The 23,880-nt window shown below is 41.1% G+C and overlaps 1 protein-coding gene and 1 long non-coding RNA gene across 8 annotated transcripts in view; both read right to left on the reverse strand.

Annotated features, from left to right (window-relative positions):
- LOC133223239 (uncharacterized) overlaps positions 1-23,880 on the reverse strand; it is a 318,819-nt gene that overhangs the window by 259,579 nt on the left and 35,360 nt on the right. The window lies entirely within an intron of this gene.
- The window catches only part of CDHR1 (cadherin related family member 1), a 43,295-nt gene continuing 19,900 nt past the window's right edge, over positions 486-23,880 (reverse strand). For 5 of the 7 annotated variants that reach the window (XM_061373761.1, XM_061373765.1, XM_061373762.1 and 2 more), the window contains 9 exons: positions 23,678-23,756; positions 20,751-20,851; positions 19,669-19,872; positions 16,574-16,726; positions 13,689-13,853; positions 11,830-11,897; positions 9,084-9,312; positions 7,908-8,162; positions 486-1,531 (listed from right to left, as the gene is read on the reverse strand). In XM_061373761.1, the coding sequence (XP_061229745.1) occupies positions 980-1,531; positions 7,908-8,162; positions 9,084-9,312; positions 11,830-11,897; positions 13,689-13,853; positions 16,574-16,726; positions 19,669-19,872; positions 20,751-20,851; positions 23,678-23,756 (1,806 nt within the window). In that variant the 3' untranslated portion in view covers positions 486-979. The other 2 variants (XM_061373766.1, XM_061373764.1) reach the window with 2 other exon arrangements.

Consider the following 23,880-nt stretch of genomic DNA (forward strand, 5'->3'; position numbering starts at 1 on the left):
CGACATGTGACTTTCCAGCACTTGTCTAAATTTTTCATTTATCATTTTAATCTTTGTTTTCCCTTGTCTTCCCTGCTGCTTTAATCATGTCCTTCTCCTCATGGGCTTCCCCTCCTTGGGGGACATGGTGTCAGAAGGAGGCAGTATTGAGCAAATGCTGCTATTGAACTTCTGTGCTCCAATCTTGCACCAGCTGGTTTAGGGAAGGCTGAGGTGGCCCTCCTGTCCGCAAGTTCAGAGCAGAAGCAAAGCACAGCATCATGTCAATGTACTCTGGCAAAACCCATCATAAGCTGCAGGAAAATTATGACCTTCTCCAAGTCTGTCTGCTTACCTTTTGGGGATGAAGGTACTCAGGCCATGAGCACGTTGCTCTGCCAGCTGTTGCAAAGTGTGTTGCACTCTGAGGACAGCAGGTACCAGCTACGCTATACCTTGCAGCGTGCAGTGTCACTGCTGTGGACCTGAACATCAAGTCAAGTGCTGGCACTACAGCCAGGCCAGTGTCTTCAAAAGTGAGTCTGGGATTGAACATGATGGGTTTTTGGACACCTCAGACACACCTACAAGTCCAGGTCAGAATTGGCATCCTCCAGGGCCTTGGCTGCAGAATTCCTTGTTTGAAAACTTGGACTCTGCGTAGGAACCACCAAAATGGGGGCAACCTGAATCCCTGTTCACTTGGGGAAACTGTGGCTGGCGTGAAGCTACTCAGTACCCTGTTCAGACAGCTGTTGGGAAGGACCAGCACTGGGACACAAGCTAAAAGAACTGCAGCTGCAACTGGACAATGACCGCAGCTATGCTATAGGTGGGGTGACTCTGTAGCATGTAATACTTGCAGAAGGTTAGGGGTGTCTATTCCAGCACAAAGCTGCTCTCAGCTCATGGAATGCTGACAGACACAGGGAAAACCACAGCACGTAAATATATCCACGCACAGCCACAATCTGCAGTCACTGGGGGCTGCCAAGAGCACCTAGATGTGGGGCTCACCCATAGCTGCGTTCCTCTTCTCAAACCTCATTTTGAGCTCTGACACAAGGGCACTGTGGGCACTGCCATGACCTCTCTTCTTCACCTGCTTGTTTATAAACTTGGGAGTGAGGGAGCCAGACACAGTTGGCACTCGCCACCCTGAGGCATCACCCCTGGGAGCCACAGTGGGGGGCGGCGGAGGCAAGGGAGCGGTCGGCGGCACAGGGGCAACCTGGATGTTGTTGTTGCTGTTCTCGTTGTGCAGATCTTTGGCATCATCCTCAACAACAAACTTCTCTGCAGTGTTGCTGGGCCTCTTGAATTTCAGCCATTCCATCCTCATTGTCCGGGGCTGTGGGGTCTGTCTCTTTTTTATGATCCGTCTTACCGGCATGATTTTGTTGGACCGCTTGTTGCGCCAGAACATGGCAGTAGAGATCATGATAGTTATCAGCACCATTATGCCCATGACACCAGCTAGCACTCCTAAGGCTTTCATGGGGTTATCTTTAGTTTGCATCAAAAAGGCGGCCATAGGCCCTTTGTGAAGAGTCTGTAAAAGAGTACAGAGAAAACACATGACTTACTCTATGGGACAGACAGTGACCCAGAAATTTCATTTGTCCAAAATATGTAACAAGCAGGGCTAACTAATGGAAGTTGTCTCTAAAAAAAAATGAGAGTCAAAGAGCCAGCCCAGGTTTGGAGACTTTAGATGGAGCAGGACACTGAGCTAGCATTACAGCATTCTGAGATGAATGACCATCAGACGTGAAAGCTTACAGGAGTACTACTGCCAAATTAGGATGGATTCCTGCATGTCACCATAGTGTTTGTTTAATTTGAAAGAACTGAGGAAGAAGATAATTGGCTCCAGGATCTGCAGCTGTATTGTTGTACTACATTTCAGAATTAATTTCCTAGGAATAATAGTGTTGAACCCAAACAGAAGTTTATGAGTAGAAAATGAACTTTCAACAACAATTGCAGGTGATATGGTGTGCAGTTTATAGGACTATTACTGAGCATGGCATTGAAAAGATTATGAGAAAACCTCACTTCATAAAATTACTGTGTACAAAAGAGTAGTTAGCAAGTATGTGCTCCATTCTGTTTTCAAGTACTCTTTTACAGACATAACAAAACTCTTTGAGGTAGGGGAGATGAGCAGAGTTAAAGAAAGAGCTTTGTTTTTAGAAATAAAAGAAATAAGCAATAACATAAGCTACATATGGCATATTAAGGACAAATGAATGGCCAGTTCACTTTGCAGCTTAGCACACTGTGCGTCTCGGAGGTCCCCGTATAATTTTGCGGATTTTGCCCTGTGGGTGGAGCTTGGATCTTTTCACACTTTTCCAGTACATGATGGTGGAGATCACCATTGTTACAGAAATGGTAGAAAGGACGCCACTCATGCAAATTCCAAATATTGTCCATGGACGCTTCTTGAGGCCTAAAATATAGGATCTTACCCTGGACTTGATCTGGAAACATCAAAAATAAGAGAAATGGTCAGCCCTCACATAGTTATATTTGAAGGAGGGCAATATCTATTATAAGTACAGCTAGGGAACTAAGGTGAAATGCATACAGGACAGAGAGCATATAATGTAAAGGGAGCTAAATGTTGAACTAGGCACAGGAGAAGAGACAGTTGTAATGACACTGAACTGAGTCCAGACGCACTATCTGAAGTTAGGAGGCACTTCTAAACACCTGGTTGATCAGAGAATAGAGGGTAACAATATGGTACATATTTCACCTTTATTCATGGCACAGTAGTCCACCCTGGACTACATTTCCAAGAGAAGTTCATAATAAGTACAAGCACCTGCAATTGTATCTGGACAGAGAGTAGTGTTGTGGAAGGCCAGGAGATCCTGAGAAATGGCACATTCACAAGCAGGTTCATCTAACAAATAGCTGGTCATAAAGCTATGTGCACCTGTGGAGAGACAGGGCTACTCATCATGCCCCAATCCTCTGTCCTAGACTTCGGGAGGGAATAATCACCCAAACTTCCCATTTCTAATAACAGGTTATCTGCATTTTAGTTGGTTGTCTAAGCTGCCAGCTTTTTAGTCAACGGGAAGAAAATGACACGTCCAAAGTAGCAGTCACCGCATGCTAATACAGATCCAAAAGACAGCGAGTATAAAGAGAGCTTTGTGACTAGCTTGGTCTTGAACCTCTGCCTTTTAGTCAGTTAAAGTGAGATCGCATGGATTTCCCTGTATCAGTCTAAACTAGGATGCTTATCTCCCCATTCTCCCCAGTATGTGGAGGAAGACAACTAAGAGCATCCCCCAGAATGTTTCAGATTACCTTGTCAGGTATTACACAGGAACACTATTTAAATCACACCCCTAAACTCAGGGAATGTAAATGCATTAATAAATACCCCCATTGCCTTCACTTCTGTATTTTCATAACCTACCTCAAACACATTATCCAAGCCCGCTCTTTTCCTACCCTGAATATTTCCTGTTGTCAAACAGAAATGGGTGAAGAAATGCTGTTGGAATTCATGGACCATATAAACTTACATGTAGTGAGCAATTTTCATCATTTTGCTGTGCAAAGAGTTTTCCCATTATTTAAGTAGCGATAGGTTTGGGTTGGAAAGAACCTTAAAGATCATCCAATTCCAATCCCCTGCCATGGAGAGGGACACCATCTACTAGACCAGGTTGCTCAAAGCCCCATCTCACCTGGGCTTGAACACTTCAAGGAATGGGGCAGCCACAGCTTCTCTGGGCAACATATTCCAGTGCCTCACCATTCTCACAATGAAGAATTTCTTCCTAATAGCTAAATCTCCCCTCTTGCAGTTTGAACCTGTTTCCCTTGTCCTGTCACTACACGCTCTTGTAAAAAGTCCCTCTCCAGATTTCCTGTAGGCTCCCTTTAGGCACTGGAATCTGCTCCAAGGTCTCCCTGGAACCTTCTCTTCTTCAGGCTGAGCAACCTCAACTCTCTCAGCCTGTGTTCATGGGCAAGATGCTCCAGTCCTCTGATCACCTCTGTGGCCTTCCTCTGGACTTGTTTTAGCATGTTCATGCCTTTCTTATGTTGTTATATTTTCCAGAGAGGATGCCCACGTCCACCTTTGCTACCAAAATGGTAACTAATTTCCTTTGCTTTTCTCTTTCCTGCCACAACAGTTTGCAGTGTGCAGAGATGCACACCTCCTGGCAGCTTCTCAAGGGCCTTTCATAATGCATGGGTTGCAGTAAACAGAGCAAGTGGTTGATGTATCCGGAAGTCGGACACAACAGGAGTGTGTGGTTGAGCTGTTCAACCACAAGAGCAGCTAAGGCTCATCAGCTGTATTTAGAAGTCTAAGTAGGTGAAGCTGTTAAGAGCCCAAGCTATCACAGATTATAAACAACTCAGGCTGTGTTGACTTGAGCAATTGGATTTGTGCAACAACCAGCTGGTTGTGTGGAGCCTATTTCTACATAATAAGCATTTCTGGACTTTTGCTCTAGCCTGGTTGCAGGGATGGACTGCTTGCTACCACCAAAACACAGTTGGTGTGCTTCACAGACACATTTTCATCTGAAAGGAATACAGTTTGTGCACTTGGAGCTATCTGAGATATGAGCCATCCCACAGTAATGTGGGCTGATAAGGAGATTTTCTTCAGAAGTAACTCCTGATCTGAGGTAGAACACAAGCTGCCCCCTTCAGTGCTTATCCCAAAGAGCAGTGCTGTGACTGTGTATGAAGGCTGCATTTACATCACTTTGCAATACAAATGCCAGCAAGACTTCTCAAATTGAACCAACCTTCTCTGAACAACTGTTTTCAAGGTCCATGTAACTGCAGAAAGAAGAGGCTAACTGCTCTGCAACTGTGGTAAAGGATATTTAGTGCCATCAGCAACCACAGTTGCAGAGTTAATATGAGAGACAAGGAGATCTCCACATTAATTCACAGATAGTATTTGTTGAACCTTTCAGTTAGGATAATCTAAAACTGAGACTCACCAGCTACATTTAGAAGACTAAATGAGGGGCCAAAGCTATTAAGGACTGGAGATTATGCTGTCTAAATGTGGATTTAAGCCTCAGTCCATTAAAAGGTGTAAATAAACACCCCCATATATTTGCAGAATCTCAGTGGAGCCATAAAGAGGCAGAGGGATCTCCTCATCAGGCCAACCTTCAGGATCAGGAGTGGGAATCAGCATTCCATGAAAATCTCAGGTAGCAGGAATAGATTTCTGAGTGAGACATGAGGGTGAAAAAGCAGTGTCTTCTTCAGCACGTTTCATATTTGGTTGAGACAGGATAGATTAACAATCGCCACTCAATACCAATTTCCATAAACCCAGACTCAGTTAAATTAAAAGGCCTCTGGATTTTTCTATCACTGTATTATTCCAAGAGCAAAAGGTCTTTTTGATGTGCAATACTGCTGAACTTAGCCACTAAGCATCTATCTCAAAGGGCACAGCCCTGCGCTAATTGCAATGGTAAATGTTAATCAGAAAATATGCCTGTTTAATTACTTAGTGTGATTAACACTGCAGGAAACCTCTAGAGGATGCATTCAAGAATGTCGTCCTTATCCAAAATCAGTAATACATAAATGCCCACCAAACAGCTAACTGAAAGAGACTTTTTACAGCTGGAGATCAGAGGGATGAAATATACATTTTTAACAGCCTCAGAGAGAAAACTGGAGAGTACACAATGTTCCTATACTGAGAGACTCTTCAAAATGCGTTAGCAGTGATTGCACGGTCTCTGGGACACAGAGAGGGACCAAAGGTTGTGTACGCTGATACTGCATTACCTCTCACTCACATACAAGCTGAAATTTGAGAGTGGGTTTTGCAAGATGTGATGCTTTTTGATGAAAACAAACAAACAAAAAATCAACACAAATCATTGCAAGCAATGGAAGAATTACTGGAGAAATGTACAAAATCTTATGGAGGATGCAACATCAGATCAATAGTGCAGACCCTGCTGAAGAGACCTACGCAAGTGAAGAAAGGAGATACTGTTGCTATCTCGGACTCTGTGTCGGGATTTTTCATTGAGCATGGGACGAAGAGGAAGAAAAACTGTCTGAGAGGAATACATGTCTCACTGCCTTCTCTGCTTCCCCTTTAGAATTTATCCCTCACTTTGTGCCAAATCTGTGCCCCTGGAGGGGGAGAAAAGGAAGCAGAGAGGAAAATTTGTAAAAGACAAATGCTGATGTGGTTGAAGCACAAGAGGGAAATCCAGGAAATAAGCTGCTCTTGTTTTCCTTCCAGATGTCTTTCATCAACTGGTTTAGGGACAGATCTTCTACCCCAGCAGAGGGGGTACAGTGTACCCTCCATCCCCCTGACATCCCTCAACCCTGTGCCTTAGCCCTACATACTAATGGAGGAGTCACCAGCTCATCAGGAGAGGAAGGAAAACTGGAGACCAAATACTGAGGGCCAAGAGTGGGGACAGTGCCTGTGGCCACCTAGTACCACACACTCCTGGAATGTGCACCCTGTGAGAAGCCTGGAAGCAAGGCAGGGAGGGCTGGAGCTCCCACTGTTGACTGCAGGTAGAAATTCTTATTTGATATATAAAAACCACCAAAACATCTGGTTTCCATGGGAAATCACAGTGTTAAGCAGTTTATTTCCTTTATATCAGTAAGAATGGCTAAATCTCTAGAGTGATCACAGAAACCCAGCCTGTGCAGCCCCCCAGTTCCACGTGTCATGGCCTTGAAGCAGCATGCTCTGCCCATCATGAGCCTCAGCAATGCTGCACAGCAGTTTCCAAGGAGCCTGCAGCAGATCTGGCCAGCCCCAAGAAGCAGGTACCCCCTCTGCTAGGACAGACCGAAGTCACTGGCAGTTCTGACAGGACAGGTGCTCACAACAGAGACTGAGGGTTATTCCTGTGCTGCTAAGTTTATCTTGCCAATGCGCAACAAGTGTTCTCTGAAGACAGCTTTTAACTTCCATCAGGCTCTGAACTATGTACAAGAAGTATCATATAAATGCACCTGATAAGGAGTATCAGTGGAACAAGAGGGTATGGAGAAAACAGACTGTAACAGATAAAGGAGCAGTAGGTGCACTTTGACCAAAGAGAAGGCTAGCTGCTGTCTGCAGGAAGAGATTTGCATCTTTGCCCAGTATGTGTGTGGTCCAGAGATTGTCAGGCTAATGGTGTGTTTCTCATCTACTTTAAAGCCCATTTCCACCCTGCTGGTACCTACTTAAAGGCATGGCAAGACAGTTACAATAAATAAGAATCATGCAAGCATGTGCTGCTTGTTCTTTTGTTGATGTAAAAGTTGGACTAACAGGAAACTCTCAATCTATGTGGGCAATCTTTTAGACAGTTCTCGTTTTGTCTGCTGATAATACTGCAATTATTAAACTCACATCTAAAATTCTATGTACTTTAAAGCATTTCTATAATAGTTTTCTCACTTTGTCACTCATGTTGACATGCAAAACTGGTCTGATACCTTTCACTCTGGCCACAGCTACTTTCTACTCACTTTTTGTAGGGAAAAAGATTGTTTTTCTTCTGTTGAATTACATAAAAAAAGTGCAGAAATTTAGCAGTCAGGATTTACCTTTACCTCAGGAGTCTGTAGTGTTTTATTTGCGTCTATCTCTAAAAATCAGATGCAAGAAATTAATGTCCTAACCATATTATGCTCCCACCTTTGGAGTTTTGCAATTTCTCTGATCAAAATGTCTTTTATGCTTGTGGCTGTAGAATCCAGCTTCACCACAAGGCTCTATAAACACTACAAAACAGAGCTAGCAAGGAAGGAGAAGGAATGGCTGGCAACATTTTGGCTAGATTTCAACTCCTGAAGTATTTTTAAAGTACTGTCAGGAATAAAGCAAACTGTCTACTCTGGCGCCTCTCACATAAGGATTTTTTAAAATAACATTTGCTTACCTCCTCTGTGATATCAATCTTCAGGACTGCTGTGGTACTGAAGGATGGGGAGCCTCGATCTTTGGCCTGCACCACCACTGACCATATGCAGTCTTTGTTCTTTGTGATATTGTGGATGATGTCCAGGGAACGGATATAGGATTTCAGTTTGATTTCCCCAGTGCTTTGGTCTATATCAAACACATTGGCTGGATCTGCTTGCATGATGGAATAATCCACAATGTTGTTGGGTTCTTCTGCATCTTGATCTATAGCCTGGTAGGAGAAGCATAAAGAATAGAGATGTTATTGTTTGTATCTTTGCCTGAAGACAAAACTCAGAGTTTCTGAGCATTCATTTCTGATAATACCCATGCTGTGACTGGGCTGTTTTTCTTTCATCTTGGAAACAATTTCCCCTCTTCTGGTATCAGCTATGCTACATTTTCTAGTGAAAAACAGCAGGACTAGAGTTATTTTTGTATAAGTGATTTTTGAGATTAAACAATATCAGAGGAAAAACTGAACCGTAACCTATTTGTAGAATGCAAATGGTCCACTGCTGGGGAGTTTCTTGCACAGCATGGGGACAAATGCGAAGTAGTAGGGAACAATGGCATTAGATCCACACTATAAACTATAGCCGCCCTAATTTTTGTGCTGTGGTATTTTTTCTGCTAACATTCAGTGTTGTGTAATCTTCACTATATGCAATCAAATCTGTGGAACGCTAGATGTTCTGCTCCTTTGCCTGTGAATTGTTATTGCAATTTTTTAGCCCCCTTTTCCACACTGGATCAACAAATATGATTCTGCAAAGCGAAGGGAAAGAAGCTGTGTGGTTAGGCACAAAGATGTGGCAGGAAGGTTAAGTATTCAAAACCCTGTACTTTCATTCAGTCATCTTATTTGGGTTTCTTATGATCACTGGATAATCCAGAGTCCGCCACCAGTGGGTGATTCAAATACTGTAACAGAACTGTATCTTTTGCTTACAGAATTTATTTCTCCCTCTCAGCAGTCTGTAAATACTATCATTCCATGCTTTAATCCACTTGTTACATATACATGAATGTGAAAAATAAAGTCCCAGGAAAAGCCAGCTTTCAGACATTCATCATATTTCCTTAACAATAAACACCAGAGCTCAGGCTTTGCCAAGCACTCTGCTTTGTGACACACAGTGTTGTCTCTCACCTCTATCTTCACTGGTGACCCAATGATCATTGTCTTTTCCTGGATGTTTTCATTGAACTCTGGAGAGTGGTCATTGACATCTAGCACAGTGATAAACACTTCAGCCAAGCTGTATTTCCCATCTGTGTCCTCTGCCTTCACATAGAAATTATACTTTGAGTTCACTTCAGCATCTAATACAGCCCAGGGCTGGGTATAAATTATACCCGTTGATGGGTGGATTAGGAACCTGCAAAAGAAGCATGCAAAGATTTTTGGTTCTTTTGGTCACTTAATGTGTGTTTACAGCCTGGGGCAAAGGTGGGCTTTAAACATTGAAATGTTATGCCGAAAGACTGGTTACTCTTCATCTAACTCCTGTCTGGCTAGTTCCTTGAGGCTTAAATCCAGAGAATTATCAGTTTCTGGTGTTTTTCGATCTACTGAGCATTAGCCATTTTAGGTGCATTTTCTGTCAAAGTTTTTGTCCTCAGTAAATACACAGCGTGATGGTCTTCCCCTAGAATGATTTCTTAGTGTTAAAACACTAAGGAACTGCCTTTTTTTTTTTTTCCTCTTTTATAAGTACAGTATATTAGATCGTATCCTGCATAAATTAAGATTGATTGATATCACCTTAATAGCTAAAGGAAGTATGCTGCATATCATATTTTAGCTCTTCACTTCTCGAAATGAGTAAGAAAAATGGCTGCTCTCGAATCCCCCAAAGTGTGGGGCTAATTATGTTATCCAAAAGTAATGACTTTTTCCATAGACTGGCACTGGGATGGAGTGGGTGTTCAGATTTATCTGTAGCAAGTTTGATTCTACACATTTGTAATTACCGAGACACTGTCAAAAGCGTCAACCAAGATCTTGGATTTATAGAGAAGATACTAACAGAGTGTCTTTTTAAAATGGGCTGCCAGTGTAGGTTCCAAGTGGTAGGGTTTTTAATAGATAAAGGGTTTTATATACCCTTTAATTAATGTACAGGATAACAAAATATTTTCTGTATTTCAACTGTGAGCACAATTGAGAGTGACTGTAAAAAGGGTACTTAATAATCCAGACCCTTCAATTGTTTTCATTACCCTATTAAATACAAATACAAGTCTTGATGAAAGCCAAGACATAGAATTCAAAAGATCTGTGCAAACTCTTGGTGGGAGACAGTGCCCATAACAAGTGCCTCCTTAGTACACAGCCCAGGATAACCATGCAGAGAGGATTCTCATCACCCACATTTTAGTGGAAGAATAGAAGCACAGAAACGTGAAGGCATTGCAGCAGAGTACCCTACTCCCACTGAGAGCTTAGATGTAGGATTACAAGCATAATGGTTTTATCTTCAACAGTTAACATGATTCTTCTCACCCCAATGCAACTCATCTTTTGCCAAATCAACTACATATCCACTGATGAAACCCCTGAGACAGAAAAAATCATGCATCTAGTTGAAACTCTTACATCTGCACCAAACTTGTGTGTTCAGCAGATCTGGAGGTCCCAGGACCAGGCAGTCAATCCAGCTTTACAGAGACATGCCATTCTGGCACAAGGAAAAAAAATCATACTTAGGAAGGAAGAAAAAAAGTATTCACTCTTAATTTCTTCACAGAAGAACAGTGAGTCTGAGAATTCCCATAATTCCAATCAGAATAAAGTTGCACTCACATCTTTTTCTAAATCCTTAGTCAACAACCTTCATAAGCTTCTTTGCACCAGCTGCTATATTCTAAACCTGAAAGGTCTGCCTGTATGACATGACCTTTGCCTACTTGCCTCTATGCAGTTAGCAGCTAGCTTCAGGATTTAGTGAAGAGCTCAAAACAATCCATCAAGGAAATGCTCCTGTATGTGTATTCTTCTGGCTACAGAAGAGGTTCGCCCTTATCATCTTGTATTTTGGACTTTGATTTTGCCTCCTAAAAGGCTTTCACCTTAACAGGAAGAGTTCAGCTTTAATTACAGGTGGATAATGTACAGAGAAAAACAGATATAGCTCGTTCTGCGCATGAGCTATATCCTGGAGCTGCAAGTTCCAGAAGCAATAACTGTGATGGCCAGTGATACTAGCCATGGCAGCAAATGGGCCAGGGCAACTGCTGGGATAGAGGCAGTGTGGCAGAAACCAGTGTTTCAGGTTCAGAATGTTCTTACCTGTCACTGTTCCCCAAAACAGGGAGAGGGAGCTAGGCATCATTACAAAATCAAGTAAACAACAGATTTCTTTCTTCACTGATACAGGACTATAAGGTTTAAATACATAAAATCCTCTGAGCACTCAATGCAGCTGGCCTCCAAAGCTGAAGTTTATATTTGTGAAAGTTGTGTCTTCTTTGATTTATGTTGACAAGAGTTAAAACTAAACTATCTATACAACTGCATGGAAAGTAAAGAGGAAAGAGAAACATTTTTTTGTCCTCCAGAACTGACTTTTCACAACTAGACCAAAACCTCCTCTTCCTCTCTAAGTGTTTTTTAAATGGTGATTAAACAGATCCTCTGTACTGGTACTTTAGCTGCCTTATGTCTCTTTGGGGGCTTGTGGGTAAAATTCCATGAGTTCATGAAGCAGATGTTTAATGATCGCACTAGGTTTTCTGTTGTTGTTTTCACAGAACTCACAAAGAACATGGCATAAATGTCCTTGGAAATGAGCAGGTCAAGAATGAGTTTGTTCTTTTTTTAAAAAAAAAAGGAAATATTTTAAAACTCTGTTTAGAGGGTATGTAGTTTTCTTTTTTTTTTTTTCCTTACTTACAGATCTGCTCCTGTTCCGTAGATGGAGTACTTGACTTCTCCCCAAAGCCCTGAATCTGGATCTGTAGCCTTAATAAAAGGAAATAAGAGAATCAACCTCTACTAAATTGCAAAAGAGAAATGTTTAATTTTTCTTTTAAAAACAGGCCATATAAAAAACCCAAACGCTTTTCACTCTTTTTGTCATCACATTTGTAGGGGGAAACCACATAAAACAAGTACGCAAAATATAACACAAGGAAACGTCACTGGTCTTTCCGGGAAACTGTTAAGATGCCGCCTGTCTCCTGCCCAGTCTGGTGCCCAGAAGCTCTAGCAGGGAGAAAGCCACTAGATGGCTCTATCTATTGACATTTAACACATCCTTCCTTTTAATAGAGATGGAGCTAATCTTAATGACAAACAAAAAAAAAAAACAAAAAACAACCAAACTGCCCACTCTCAAACCTTCCTAATTATCAGTTAAATATTAATGTATATTCTCCAGACAAAATTATTTGCTTTATATAGAGTATTTTTTAAGCCTTTGTTTGTTTAATTGATTCAATTTAATGCATAACAAGTGCTTCAACTCACACACAATGTTTCAGGGTCTTTTATATTTTAATCACTCTTGTGCCTGTGTGATTTTCAGTAATGCAGATACTACCCCAGATGATACCTTTGCTCCAGAGTCTTGCTGGCTTCCTTTCTTAGCTCAGGATTAGGAAACCTATTGATTTGGTAACAGCTATTTCCAGAAGCTCGTACTTCTCTGGTAGCTCTGAGGACGTGTTGACAGCACATGACAGTAAATTTTCTATGGACTTGCCAGCTACAATGACCTGTGTACCTTGGCTCAGAATGGGTAATTCCATTGTTTTGCAACCTTCTTTTTTTTTTTTTTTTCTGTTGTTCACCTGGTATTTCTAAGACCTCTTGCTGCAGAGATAGTGATGTTTGGGATTCCGTTTTCTGCAGAAAACAGAAAGCTGTTTTCTTCTAATAAAACTTTCTGTACTGTTTATGTTCCACTTCTTCTTTTGTTCTTCCATCCCTAAAATTTGACTTCAGTACTTTATTATTCTGACTCTTTCTTTCTTACTTGCAGTCAGCATTTGCTGCAGATCTCTGGCAACTTGCCTCCATCATTCTTACCCATCCATGAGGCCTCTGCAAGGTGACTTGCATCACCCACTGAGCCCCAGATGGCCAGCTGCTTTCTCAGCTTTGTGGCATGAGGTCTGTTTCCAGTCCTAGCAGCTGCATTAAAGAGACACAGCTCACATCAATGGCTGGAAATGCTTCTCCAGCACATGTGGTCCATGTAATACCCTGACTTTCTTTATATGAAAATGTGGGACACTGGAAAATCCATAGGCATGTTTTTCCTACTGTGAGAGGATGTTTCCATGCTCTAAGTGTTTTAATGTTATATTCTTGCCTTCATTAACTGTCTAATTATACATTTAGCAGCCAGATTCCTCTCACTAGAAGAGTAATACTGACTAGCAATCATGTTGTTTTCTTTTTACTCATGCTTAAGCAAGCAAATCCAGTAACTCCAATTCCACTTAATCATAACTGAATCTTCCTGCTGGACACTGATTTGACTGGGGCTTTCTTAATACTCACGGGCCATGTGATTTGCCTTAAAAGCAGATGGTCTTTAACTAAAAACCAAAGTAAATTTGTGATTCTGAAAAATGTTTGCCTAAGAGTTTATTTTTTCAGAGTGGGTTTTTTTGTTTATTCTGGAAAGGATCTGGAAGCTGAGTGGCGGGTAAGTTTTGTTACTTGTTTCTGTCCCTTGTTTTTAAGGTACTGTCTCCACAGACACCTAGAAAAGACAGAATTTCTTAAGAGATGAATGAAACTTACTGTAACAGCAACTACGTTTGAGCCCCCTGGGGAGTTCTCAGGGATCCTAGCAATGTAGTAGTCAGAAGAGAATTTTGGGACATTGTCATTGGTATCCAGCAGGCGTATCACTACATCAGCTGTTGAGCTGAATTTCTCCGGTGTGTTCACCTCTATTGCAAGAAGCTAGGAAGAGAAAACCAGGGAATTACTACAAAACAGCTATTATTATTTCTTAAAGGAGCTTCCTTCCACTGCCCATGGCGTGTTGGTGCTTTTTAGCTTGGATGGCTCAAAACCAAAGACATGATGAGCTATATCAGTATGCTGCCTAGGCCCATTTCTGCATGCTTGCAATAGGCAATCAGCTGTGGAAAAAGCACATCAAACCTGTGTATATATAGTAGACTTCATGTGACAGATGTGGTTGATCGTAACTAACGAGCACAGCTGAAAAGCCATAACAGACGCAAGCAAACACCCATCCCTGGGCAGTCCCTAGAATCTAGGGAAACATAAGCACAGAATAATTTTGAATAACCACTTAAACTGGATCATTATCCTTTGCGGAGGATGCATACATTCTTCATCAGGAAAGAAGTCAGGGCAATAAACAAGGTAAAGAGATGGGACAACTGGTACTTTGAGATGTTTGGAAGCAACCCAAAATGCAGGATGGTCAGGAATGAGACATGTACAGCAGAATCCCATTTCACAAAGTTTGTGAGGACTCCTGCCACCAGACTTCTGGCAAACTGTACCCTCACTGCCTCATGCTGATTAGGATGTTATCACATACCCACAGGGACTTTGAATTACCTCACTGTATTTGAGGGCAAACAGAGGACTCTGGAATAACACATTCTCATAACTCCGCTCATCTGAAAAGGGAGGCAACCACATACAGCAAGACCAGGAATAGGGAGAAGACAGCAGCATGGATGCTCTGGCTGGCCATCAGCAGAACTTAACACCAGTGCATGCCTATTGCATCCCTCAGCTGAGGGATGGCAGTGCTGGGTTAGCAGGATGGTTTCTCACATTGCCCCTTAATGCACAGCTAATTGATGCAGGGAAGAGCAGATACCACAGAGCAGGAAGCCCCCGACAAGCTGGGACAACAATATGTCCCCTTTGGCAGAGGGACTTGAGATCTGAAAGGCCAAGCTGGAGGGGTACAAATTACAACAGCTGCTATACCTTGGGAAACCCACTCTAGCTCTTGGGCAGCTGAAAATGAAGGAGGTCCTAACTAATTATGTTTAAGAGGCAGCCCTTAATGGAAGATAGATTTTCTCTACTAGTCTTTTATTGAGGTAAGTTTTCAGTGCATCTCCCAGTCAAATTAACTCCTCTCTGGCATTTTACTGTTCAATAACAAACAAAACCCCCAGAAAATAGCTTCTCAAAATTGCTGTGGGATACATGTTGTATAGAAATAAGAATCTATTTCATCAAAATTCCAGAATGACTACTTGGCAACTAAAACTGGGTAGGAAGTGATTTGGACTTTTCACGGAAATGGAGACAGCAGGGAGTTCTTTATAAATTATTTGCTGCCATATATTACTACCATGTCATATAGTTGCACCTTCTTCATTTAGAATCTAGACAAAGGCTCCACATTTTCAGCAAAGCCTTACGGTCTTTCTCCAGCAGAAAAAAAATCATCCAAAAATATTAAAAAAAGCAAAAGTAAATAATTGCTTAAGCAAAAAACACACACATATATATATATTTTATTTTTTTTTTGTAATTAATTCTTTCAGTGCTCATGGCAATCACATGAACTACTTTGATTTCTATTAGTATCCATGAGAAGGCCATGGATAACTTCTTTATTGGTCTCTCAATAGTTTAACCTGAATAAATGTACAGTCACTATTAGTAACTAGTGTCAGTAGCACTTTATAGCCCTTTCAGAATCTTCCATTTTAATCCAACAATGGTGCCTCATGGTTTTGTAGCATCTATAACCTATGAAGCTCAAAATGACTAAGGAACACTACAAGAGGAGACATGAAGCATACTGCAATAGAACTTGGTAAGGACACAAAGCAAATCATATAGCAAGGGTGAGAAAAAAATCCAAGAAGTTAGCTTCTGGGCTATGCAAACCCCACCATTTTGTACAAAGTCAAAACTAGCATATGTTAATACTCTGCTAGATAGTGTGGGCATTTTTGTTTTAATGATTTCAGGGATTGTCTACGCCATTCTTTGTAGTCAGAACTGAGCCATCTATCCTCATGTTCACATGCAGTTGACACAAAACCAAACTACTTAATTACATTTTAATGAGTTAACGAATCCATTTGGGAAGGTGATAATGCAAAGGTCCACTTTAAGATCAAAGCTGGTTCTTGTACGGCTAGGTTAGAGCATGGGTGAGGTAGATTCAGGTCAGACTGCAAAATGCCATATAGACAGATACACTCTGACAAAGTCAGCAATTTTTGGTAATTGTCTTTCTGTCTGCTGGGATCTTCAGCCTGCCAACATTTAAAAGCATGATCATGAACCAAATTACTTAGGACCAAGCAGGTAAAGTTCTGACCCCAAAGAAATAGGATTTCATCCTGTGCATTCATCGTTTTAAGAGCAGAAATAACACCCTTAGGGTTCAGTCTAGAATTACTCAGAGCCACTAACATGTGCAGTCTCCACAGAGAGATAACACTCAACATTTTTCACTGACTAGACTAAATAAGCTCACATGAATCCATTAAAACTTTGGAAGCTGATGAACCAGAGGCTGAAATGAGTTTCCCTCACATGGAATATATTCTCACTGACAATGCATCAGACAGCTCTGTGTGGGTTAAGAAGCTAAATCCCATCAGATACATAAGCCATTATATACATATGATATACAGAGGATGAGAGGACCTCAAAAGTGGAAGTACCTTGAAGGTTAACACCTTGAATTTCTCATAGTCAATAGCAGCAGAATTTTCCACTATTATTGTAACCTGGGCCTCATTCAGGACTGTTTGAGGAACCACTCGGAAGATGCCACCAGGTCCAACAAGACGGAGGTTGAATTTAGCATTGGCTCCCTGTGAATAAAAGCAGATACAGCATTGTTTTCAGTGAATGACGCATTTCTTAAAGCCTACACTGGCTCTGTTTCTTCACACTGTATAATATCAAAATGAGTCTTACTGGTTAGAGCTCTCTGCTCTCCATTCCCTGGGCAAGAGACTGCTAAGAAGCTTAGTTATATAATCCCTATGGCCATTGTCACAAAATGGACATAGCTTTTCCTAAAATAGATTGACAAGCGTGGTTATTCTTTCAGTCAGAATGGAAAAACCCTGCAGCAGGACTGGCTAAGAGAGGGATCTTGTGGCAAGCAGCCTGGGGTTTTGTGTCTCACACTGTGAGCTAGTGCAAGTGACAGAGTCAACATCATGTGCACATCGGCAGGCAAGTCCTACCATCTCCTGGTTGCTGCCAAGGAAAGACAACTGGATTGCCTGTCAGGACAACAAACACCTCAAACACTCAACCTGTGTGCTAAGAGCTCACAGCCTGGGATGATGATGAAGAACCACAAAGATGTGCAATTTCCAAACAGAGGTGGCATGCTATGGTTTACATTGACTGGGTTAAGCTAGGCCAGAGTTACAGCCATTAGACCTTTTGGAAGTTAATACACTTGGACATAGGGGCTCCACTTGTGCAGAATAAAATCTGACATGTATTTGACAGATCCAGGTGAAGTGAGAAGCCAAATCCCATTATACAGATAAATTTTCTAGCCAGAGAGGACATGGAAAGCAGCAGTATCTAAAAGGTTACCCCCAGCTGTGTGTGAGTTGGGAAGAGTGAGCCAGAGCCAGCTGGCCAGACCAATTATCTTAAATCAAACTGGAGCATGGAAGAGAAAAGATGCAATGGTGATTCTTAGATTTCTGTCTTACAGGGAAGATGGGAAAATAAGTTGAATCCACTTTACCAGCCCTCTGGGTGCATCAGTTTCTCAAATTATGATATCTTTACACTGTGGCAAGCCAACCAGATTCATCACCTGACTTGGCACCATGTTCTCTCCCTAGCTCAAATCTTGAGAAGAAGAATTTCTAAACAGGATAACTCTACTTTTAGCTATATCTCTGGAGGGCTTCTTATGAGCAGTTTTTGCTGCAACTCTAGCTCATGTCAAGAGTAAAAGTGCCAGCAGTAGTCCCCCAAGGGAAACAGAATGACCTTGGATCCAAACTCAGTGGTCTGCGTTGCTTGGTCATATAAACCCCTGCAGCTACAAAGATGACAACAGGTTTTCTTTTGCTGGGTAATAAAGCAAAAAACCGGAAAGCCAGAGCTGCTGCACTGTGGAAAATAGTGTTGATAGGGAAAATGTTCTGTCTGACAATACAAAGTCCTCTGCCCTTCGGAGTGTGCATGACTGGAGGGACAGTGGCATGGGGCAGGGAGGAAGAGAACTGCCCCTCTCCAGCAGTTGAGTGATTCCTGACAGTGGAGTCCCCTGAACCCAGATCTTCTCAAAGCAGGCCATGCTGATGCATGTCTCCAAGCAGCCAGTCATGGGACACAGGAATGACTGAAGGAAGAATAGCACAGAGCCCCTAAGCTGTGTCTGTTGGGTAAAGAGGGCTGAGAAAGAAAATTCTGTGTAATGTAAGTAAAGACAGAATTTTCATCAAACTGCAGGCCTAAAGCACACCTTGCCCACAGCTTCCTCCTCCTCCCCTGTTTCAGCCACTCTCCCAAAAGAAAGAGTCACTAATGGCTGTGACAGAAGCAGACTTATGTTTACCTTTCTTCTCTATATAGCTCACTTGTGCAGAAATGAAAAATTTGCATTCTATGCCTTAAAAGAAAACCAGCCCAACCTAGAGTGATGTTTTATATGGTACTCGGAAGCTTCTTGAGAAATCTATACAGTGTATCTAACAATGCTTTCTGCTTATTTTGTAGTCTAACTTGTAGCCTAAATGTTTTTTTTCAGCCTACATATGATACATATCTATGTTATCTCTAAATAGAAGAGATGGGTTTTGTTTCTTTCCTTCTGCAGCAACATCCCCTGCAACAATAGCAAGATAGATGTAGAACTGCTTTGAAAGCAGTGATTTGTCTGCTTGCTGCAGAGCAGCAGCAGGGAGGGGGAAGAAACTGGTGAGTTTGATAGAGTACAATACAGTCAAAACAGTACAATACCGAGCACAGTTATATAAGAGCACTCTTTCCACTAGTAATACATTTCTCAGATGCATTAAGCTCTGCTCTTGTCATTACCTAACCTCTGGCTAACTCAGATGGATGCCATTCATACAGTATTTAGCTTAGGAATCCCTATAGCAACCATTACCATAGTATCTATAGGTATCACAGGTCAGTTAAACACCAGGCTGAGATGGATGGAGTCTTCTTTCCTTTATCTGTTTAGACATAGTCTTTGTCAGTTGGCATAATTTATAAGATTACCTATAAATATCACTTCATTGGGAATGATTTATCAAAGCATGCACTGCAGACTCTGGCTGTAATGTAAAAGTCAAAGGATAACATATTCTAATAAAATGAGTGTAAGAGTATGGTCTATATTGTTTCCATCAGGGGCTTAGAAGATACAGGCAGAAATTGTACTTGAGGTGCAATTACTAAAATGATTGGAAACTCTAAGTAAATTGCCAATTGGATTACATTCTCAGACATTTCACTGATAACAGCTGAATGTAACTAGAAGTTAGGGAAAGTTCATAACGACTGTTCCACTTCAGATGATGCAAGAAATGGACTGCATGTTTAGCACCACCCTTCTCAACATAAGAGTAATATCACAGATTAAGTATACTTCTGGGTCCAAATTCTCTGTGGTAATGGACCCTACAACTACTTTGTTTGCCCTAGGCTTTGGGGAATCCACGTGAAATACTGAGTTCCTAAAAGGACATTTCCCCATCTGACAGCTCTTTCTACTCTTTGGGAAAATAGGGCAAGAATACTAAAAGTCCACATAATTTCCATTTACCTGATCTGAATCATTGACTGTAATCTTCAATCCCCTCAGGATTTCACCCTCTGGGGGATGCTCATACATGGTCAGTTCAAATTTGTTCTGAGGACCATTTTCTCCATAGAACGTTGGTGGATGGTTGTTGAGGTCGACCACCCGAATAGTCACCATGGCAAAAGTGTATGCTGAGATGTCACCTTCCTGACCGACTTCTGATGCCTGCAGCAAGCAGGAGAGAGAATAATGGTGGTGTACTCTCTTTCATCACTTTCATGTTCAGGTATTATCTGCATGTACAAATCACCCTAACACTCTAATTTGTATGAAGATTCACAGCTGTATATTTCTCTAGAAATCTCAGTCCATTTCACGCTGAAGTTTATGATGATTACAACAAGATTATAGTAATAAGCTAGTCCGAATAAAGCCTCAGTGAAAAAAATTCTCTTCCTCATTTTGGAGGCTTAGTAACTCACCTAGTTCAAAACAGTTCTCTAAAGACAATATAGGTAATCTAATAGAGACAAAGTAATTGTTTGCCTAAAGTGTTGACAAAATAGAAAAGGAAGACGACCTTTACGTTTCCTGTGGTACCACAGGTAGCTGATTTTCACATTGTTTCAGGGACTACAGCCTTGAAAACTCTGTGAGGAAAACTGTACTTGAGGTATTCAGGCAAATATTTGAATAAGAAAAACTACACTTTTTTTTTTTTTTTTTTAGATTTAGTCTGTCATTTCCAATTCTGTTTTGCTGTCCAGGTGAGATTAACTTAAACTGGATATATTTTGGACAGACAGGTAAACCTAGTTGTCATTTTTTGGAACAGAAGGATCAGTTCCTGTAAAGGTTGTTATTTCTCTAGACTCAGAGATGAAATTAGGACAAGATGTCTTCATTTAAAAGATGTAATTTGAGACATGAAATATTCCAATGAACAAAACCAGTTTGCTTGCATTCATACTATCCAGTGCTCTTCTCAAATATGGGAGGTAGTTTCTAAAACAGGTAAAGTCAGCTAAATTGAGTTATTTTAGACCATCATGCCTACTCATGACATTTAAGACCAACAGACTTCAAGTGGCTACAGAACATACCTGAACTTTTAGTTCATACACTTCTTTCTTGAGCTGATTTGGGCTTTTTACAACAGAAATGGCTCCAGTTGTGTTGTCGATTTCAAAGGAACTTTCACTTCCTGCAATAAAACCAAGATGCTCTACTTACATATGACACTTCCTTTTAAACAGCAAGCATTAGCAAGCTTTAGCAACCAACCATACATTTAATTCACCGTATCTTTGCCAATATCTGTATCCATCTGTATTAGTAGATTTGAAGCCACTTTTCAGAAATGAAGCACTTCTATGCCCAGTCACAGTGAGATAAAAATACAAGTAAGGGCCAAAAAGGGTTTCCTCCCCTAGGAATGGTTCAGTGGATCTCTGGCCCTGTGGGAAGCTGCCCTCACCTTCTTATTTCCCATCCTGGTCAGGTTCCCTGCGAGCCTCAGCATCCAGGCATGCAAATTTGGTATTCATTCCTATTATGCTCTTTTTTTTTAATATGCTGTTTTAGACAAAAATGGACATTCCTCATTGTATTTAGCGAATGGATAATTAAGTCTCTGAGAAACAAGAACATTTTTCTCAATATTAGCTAAGGTGAAAAGTCTGATGATCTGTCTGAAAGAGACACAGTCACTCTTTCTGCAGACAGAATTTCTGGAGAAGCATCTTCTGCCTTTAGATATTCAGTTGTTAAGAAAGCTTTCAGCCTTTTGCAAGGCTGTCCTAAACAAAAAGGGATTTTTGAGAATATGGGGCAAACCCCAGTGGTTTTGCATTGAGGCAAAGTACAACACAGACAGGACAAGGCAGCTGGCTGACATTGCTACCACTGACCTAACTTCCATTGATCTGAAGAGAAGATCAGTTAAAAGGCTGCAGTCTCTTCAGACCTGGTGAATTTGTGCTGAAGCAAATGTTAGCTTGTGGAGAGGCAGCATGCCTCATCACAGTGTCCGCATCCATCTCCTCATCATGCCCAGGGAGATGACCAGCCAGCAGCTCAGCGGGCTCTGCCCTGCTCTGCCGAGGGGCTATGGACACCAGTACATGCTGCCTCACATGTAGTATTGGTTGCAGCATACACTTCATAGAAGAGCCTACCACTGAAAGTAAGAGAGGAAAGCCCTTATAATTAAGGAGATCAAGCCTTCAGAAATAAGGGATGATGACCTGAAAGCACAGTAATTTTTCTTTCCCTCTAACTCAATTCCAGTGCTGATTTTTAAACCATCTGATAGTATATAATTTTGCTAATACCTGCAATAACTACAACTTCATTAAAGTACACTAGATACAACATTGAACAGATACCAACTTATACAATGGTCAATTATTAAGATACACTGGCCTAGAAAGTACAGCCTAATTGAGAAGAAGCTTAAGTCAATAGTGGTTTCAAACCACCATACTTCATGTTATTGCCTAGTTATCACAAGGAAATTGGTAACTCTTAAGTGTGTAGCATTATGTGTGTTCCTTCATACAGAATGTTCAGAGTATTGTAGCATTATGTGTGTTCCTTCATACAGAATGTTCAGAGGATTGGAGTATTTTCTAAAATTATCCCACACTCCCCAGATAAAAAATGCTTATAAAGAATAAATTTCCTATTTGCTGTTAGTATTTTCTTGCCCTTTGATAACCCAGCCTGCCGGTATTAGGATAATGGTTTGTCACACATAATGCTAGCATCTGAAGTGCAGGGGCAGATTGGCTGTTCTCATATTTTGTTCTTTATTTCTTCAGCTTTCTACACAGTAAAAGCATATTCTCTTCCCCTCTCTTCCATTTCATGCTAACAAAACCCTGTTAATGTGCATGAGGAAAGACTGTTCTTCATTATATTTTATGCTACTTATCTGTCATCTGCCTCCATCTTCATTTTCCACTCTTTCCTAATCATTTACCTTTTTTATCCCATACCACCTTTTTGGTCCTTCTCCATTTTCTTTGGAAATCTAATACCTTTCCTTATTAATCCTATTTCCCTTTGACATTTTCACTGGTTCCCCTGCCTTTGATTATTCTCCTTACTCAATTTCTCCTTTGTCTAGCATATTTTCGTCACACTTATTTGGTTTTACTCTTCATTCTCCACCTTTCTTTTTATCTTTCCTCATTTTCAATCTATTATCTTTTTTTTCCTCAATGTTTCTACCCTCCTTTTACCTATACTCTTTTATCCATTCCCTTGCATTGAGGAGAAGGACCATCAGCAGGGATCCCATCCCGCATCAAGGCAAAAACTCAGTTGCAACCCTCTCTGTTCTCCCTAGACCTTGATTTTTAGATCACTTAAGACAGCGAAGAACTTGCTGCATAGCTCTGCAACTAAATCTCAGATTTCCCTTATGAAATTTGGTATCTCTCACGCCTGGGAGTTTGAATGCGCCGTTGCCATGGAAGTCTTGTTTTGGAAGCAGAGGGAACCAAACAAAAATAAAGAAGTTGTATCCTGGAGTTCAGTTGTGCTAAGTTGTTGACTTCACTAGCTAATAAATCATCAATTCAGCTAAGTCATTATCAATTCAGCTGAGTCTCACATTTATGCTATTAAAAGATGTGTAACAGACACCCTTAGAATACCTAATGAACAGCATTAATCTTCAGATAACATCTACTTTCTTCCAATGCAGTGTACAGACAGTGTCTCTTCACTTATAATTTCTGCCAAGAATTCATAGGTTTTACTATTTAACTACTTTAATTACAATATTAATAAAAATATCCCTCTAGAGACCAAGCCTGCATCACCCAATGCATTCTCTTGCCTCCCAGATTATAGATGCTCAGCAGCAATGAATTCATCTCCCTTTATGCTTTCTGAAATGACAAGCAGGCTACTGATGCCTAACAAATCACCAGAATTACCAACTCCAAGCATAGTTCTGTGGAGTGGAAAACTAAAACTTAGTGGATTATACTCAGATTTCATAAAGGACAAGTCTACTCACCATTCACAATGCTGTAGTGAATACTGTTAGGTTTTCCTCTGTCTCCATCAAGAGCAACAACAGTAAGGACTTCAGAGCCCTGGGAAGTAATGGGAAATCACAGTCTGTGTGATGAGATTAAAGAGCAATGAAATTGCAACTGCATATTAATAAATTGAACACTTCTGTAAATTTTTCTGCAATGAGGTGTAAGGGGCAGACTA

Source organism: Neopsephotus bourkii, unplaced genomic scaffold (genome assembly GCF_033783945.1).
Source record: "Neopsephotus bourkii isolate Nb327-2 ecotype Australia unplaced genomic scaffold, CSIRO-AGI_Nbou_v1 NB_1634, whole genome shotgun sequence".
In the NCBI taxonomy this organism is placed as follows: Eukaryota; Metazoa; Chordata; class Aves; order Psittaciformes; family Psittacidae; genus Neopsephotus; species Neopsephotus bourkii.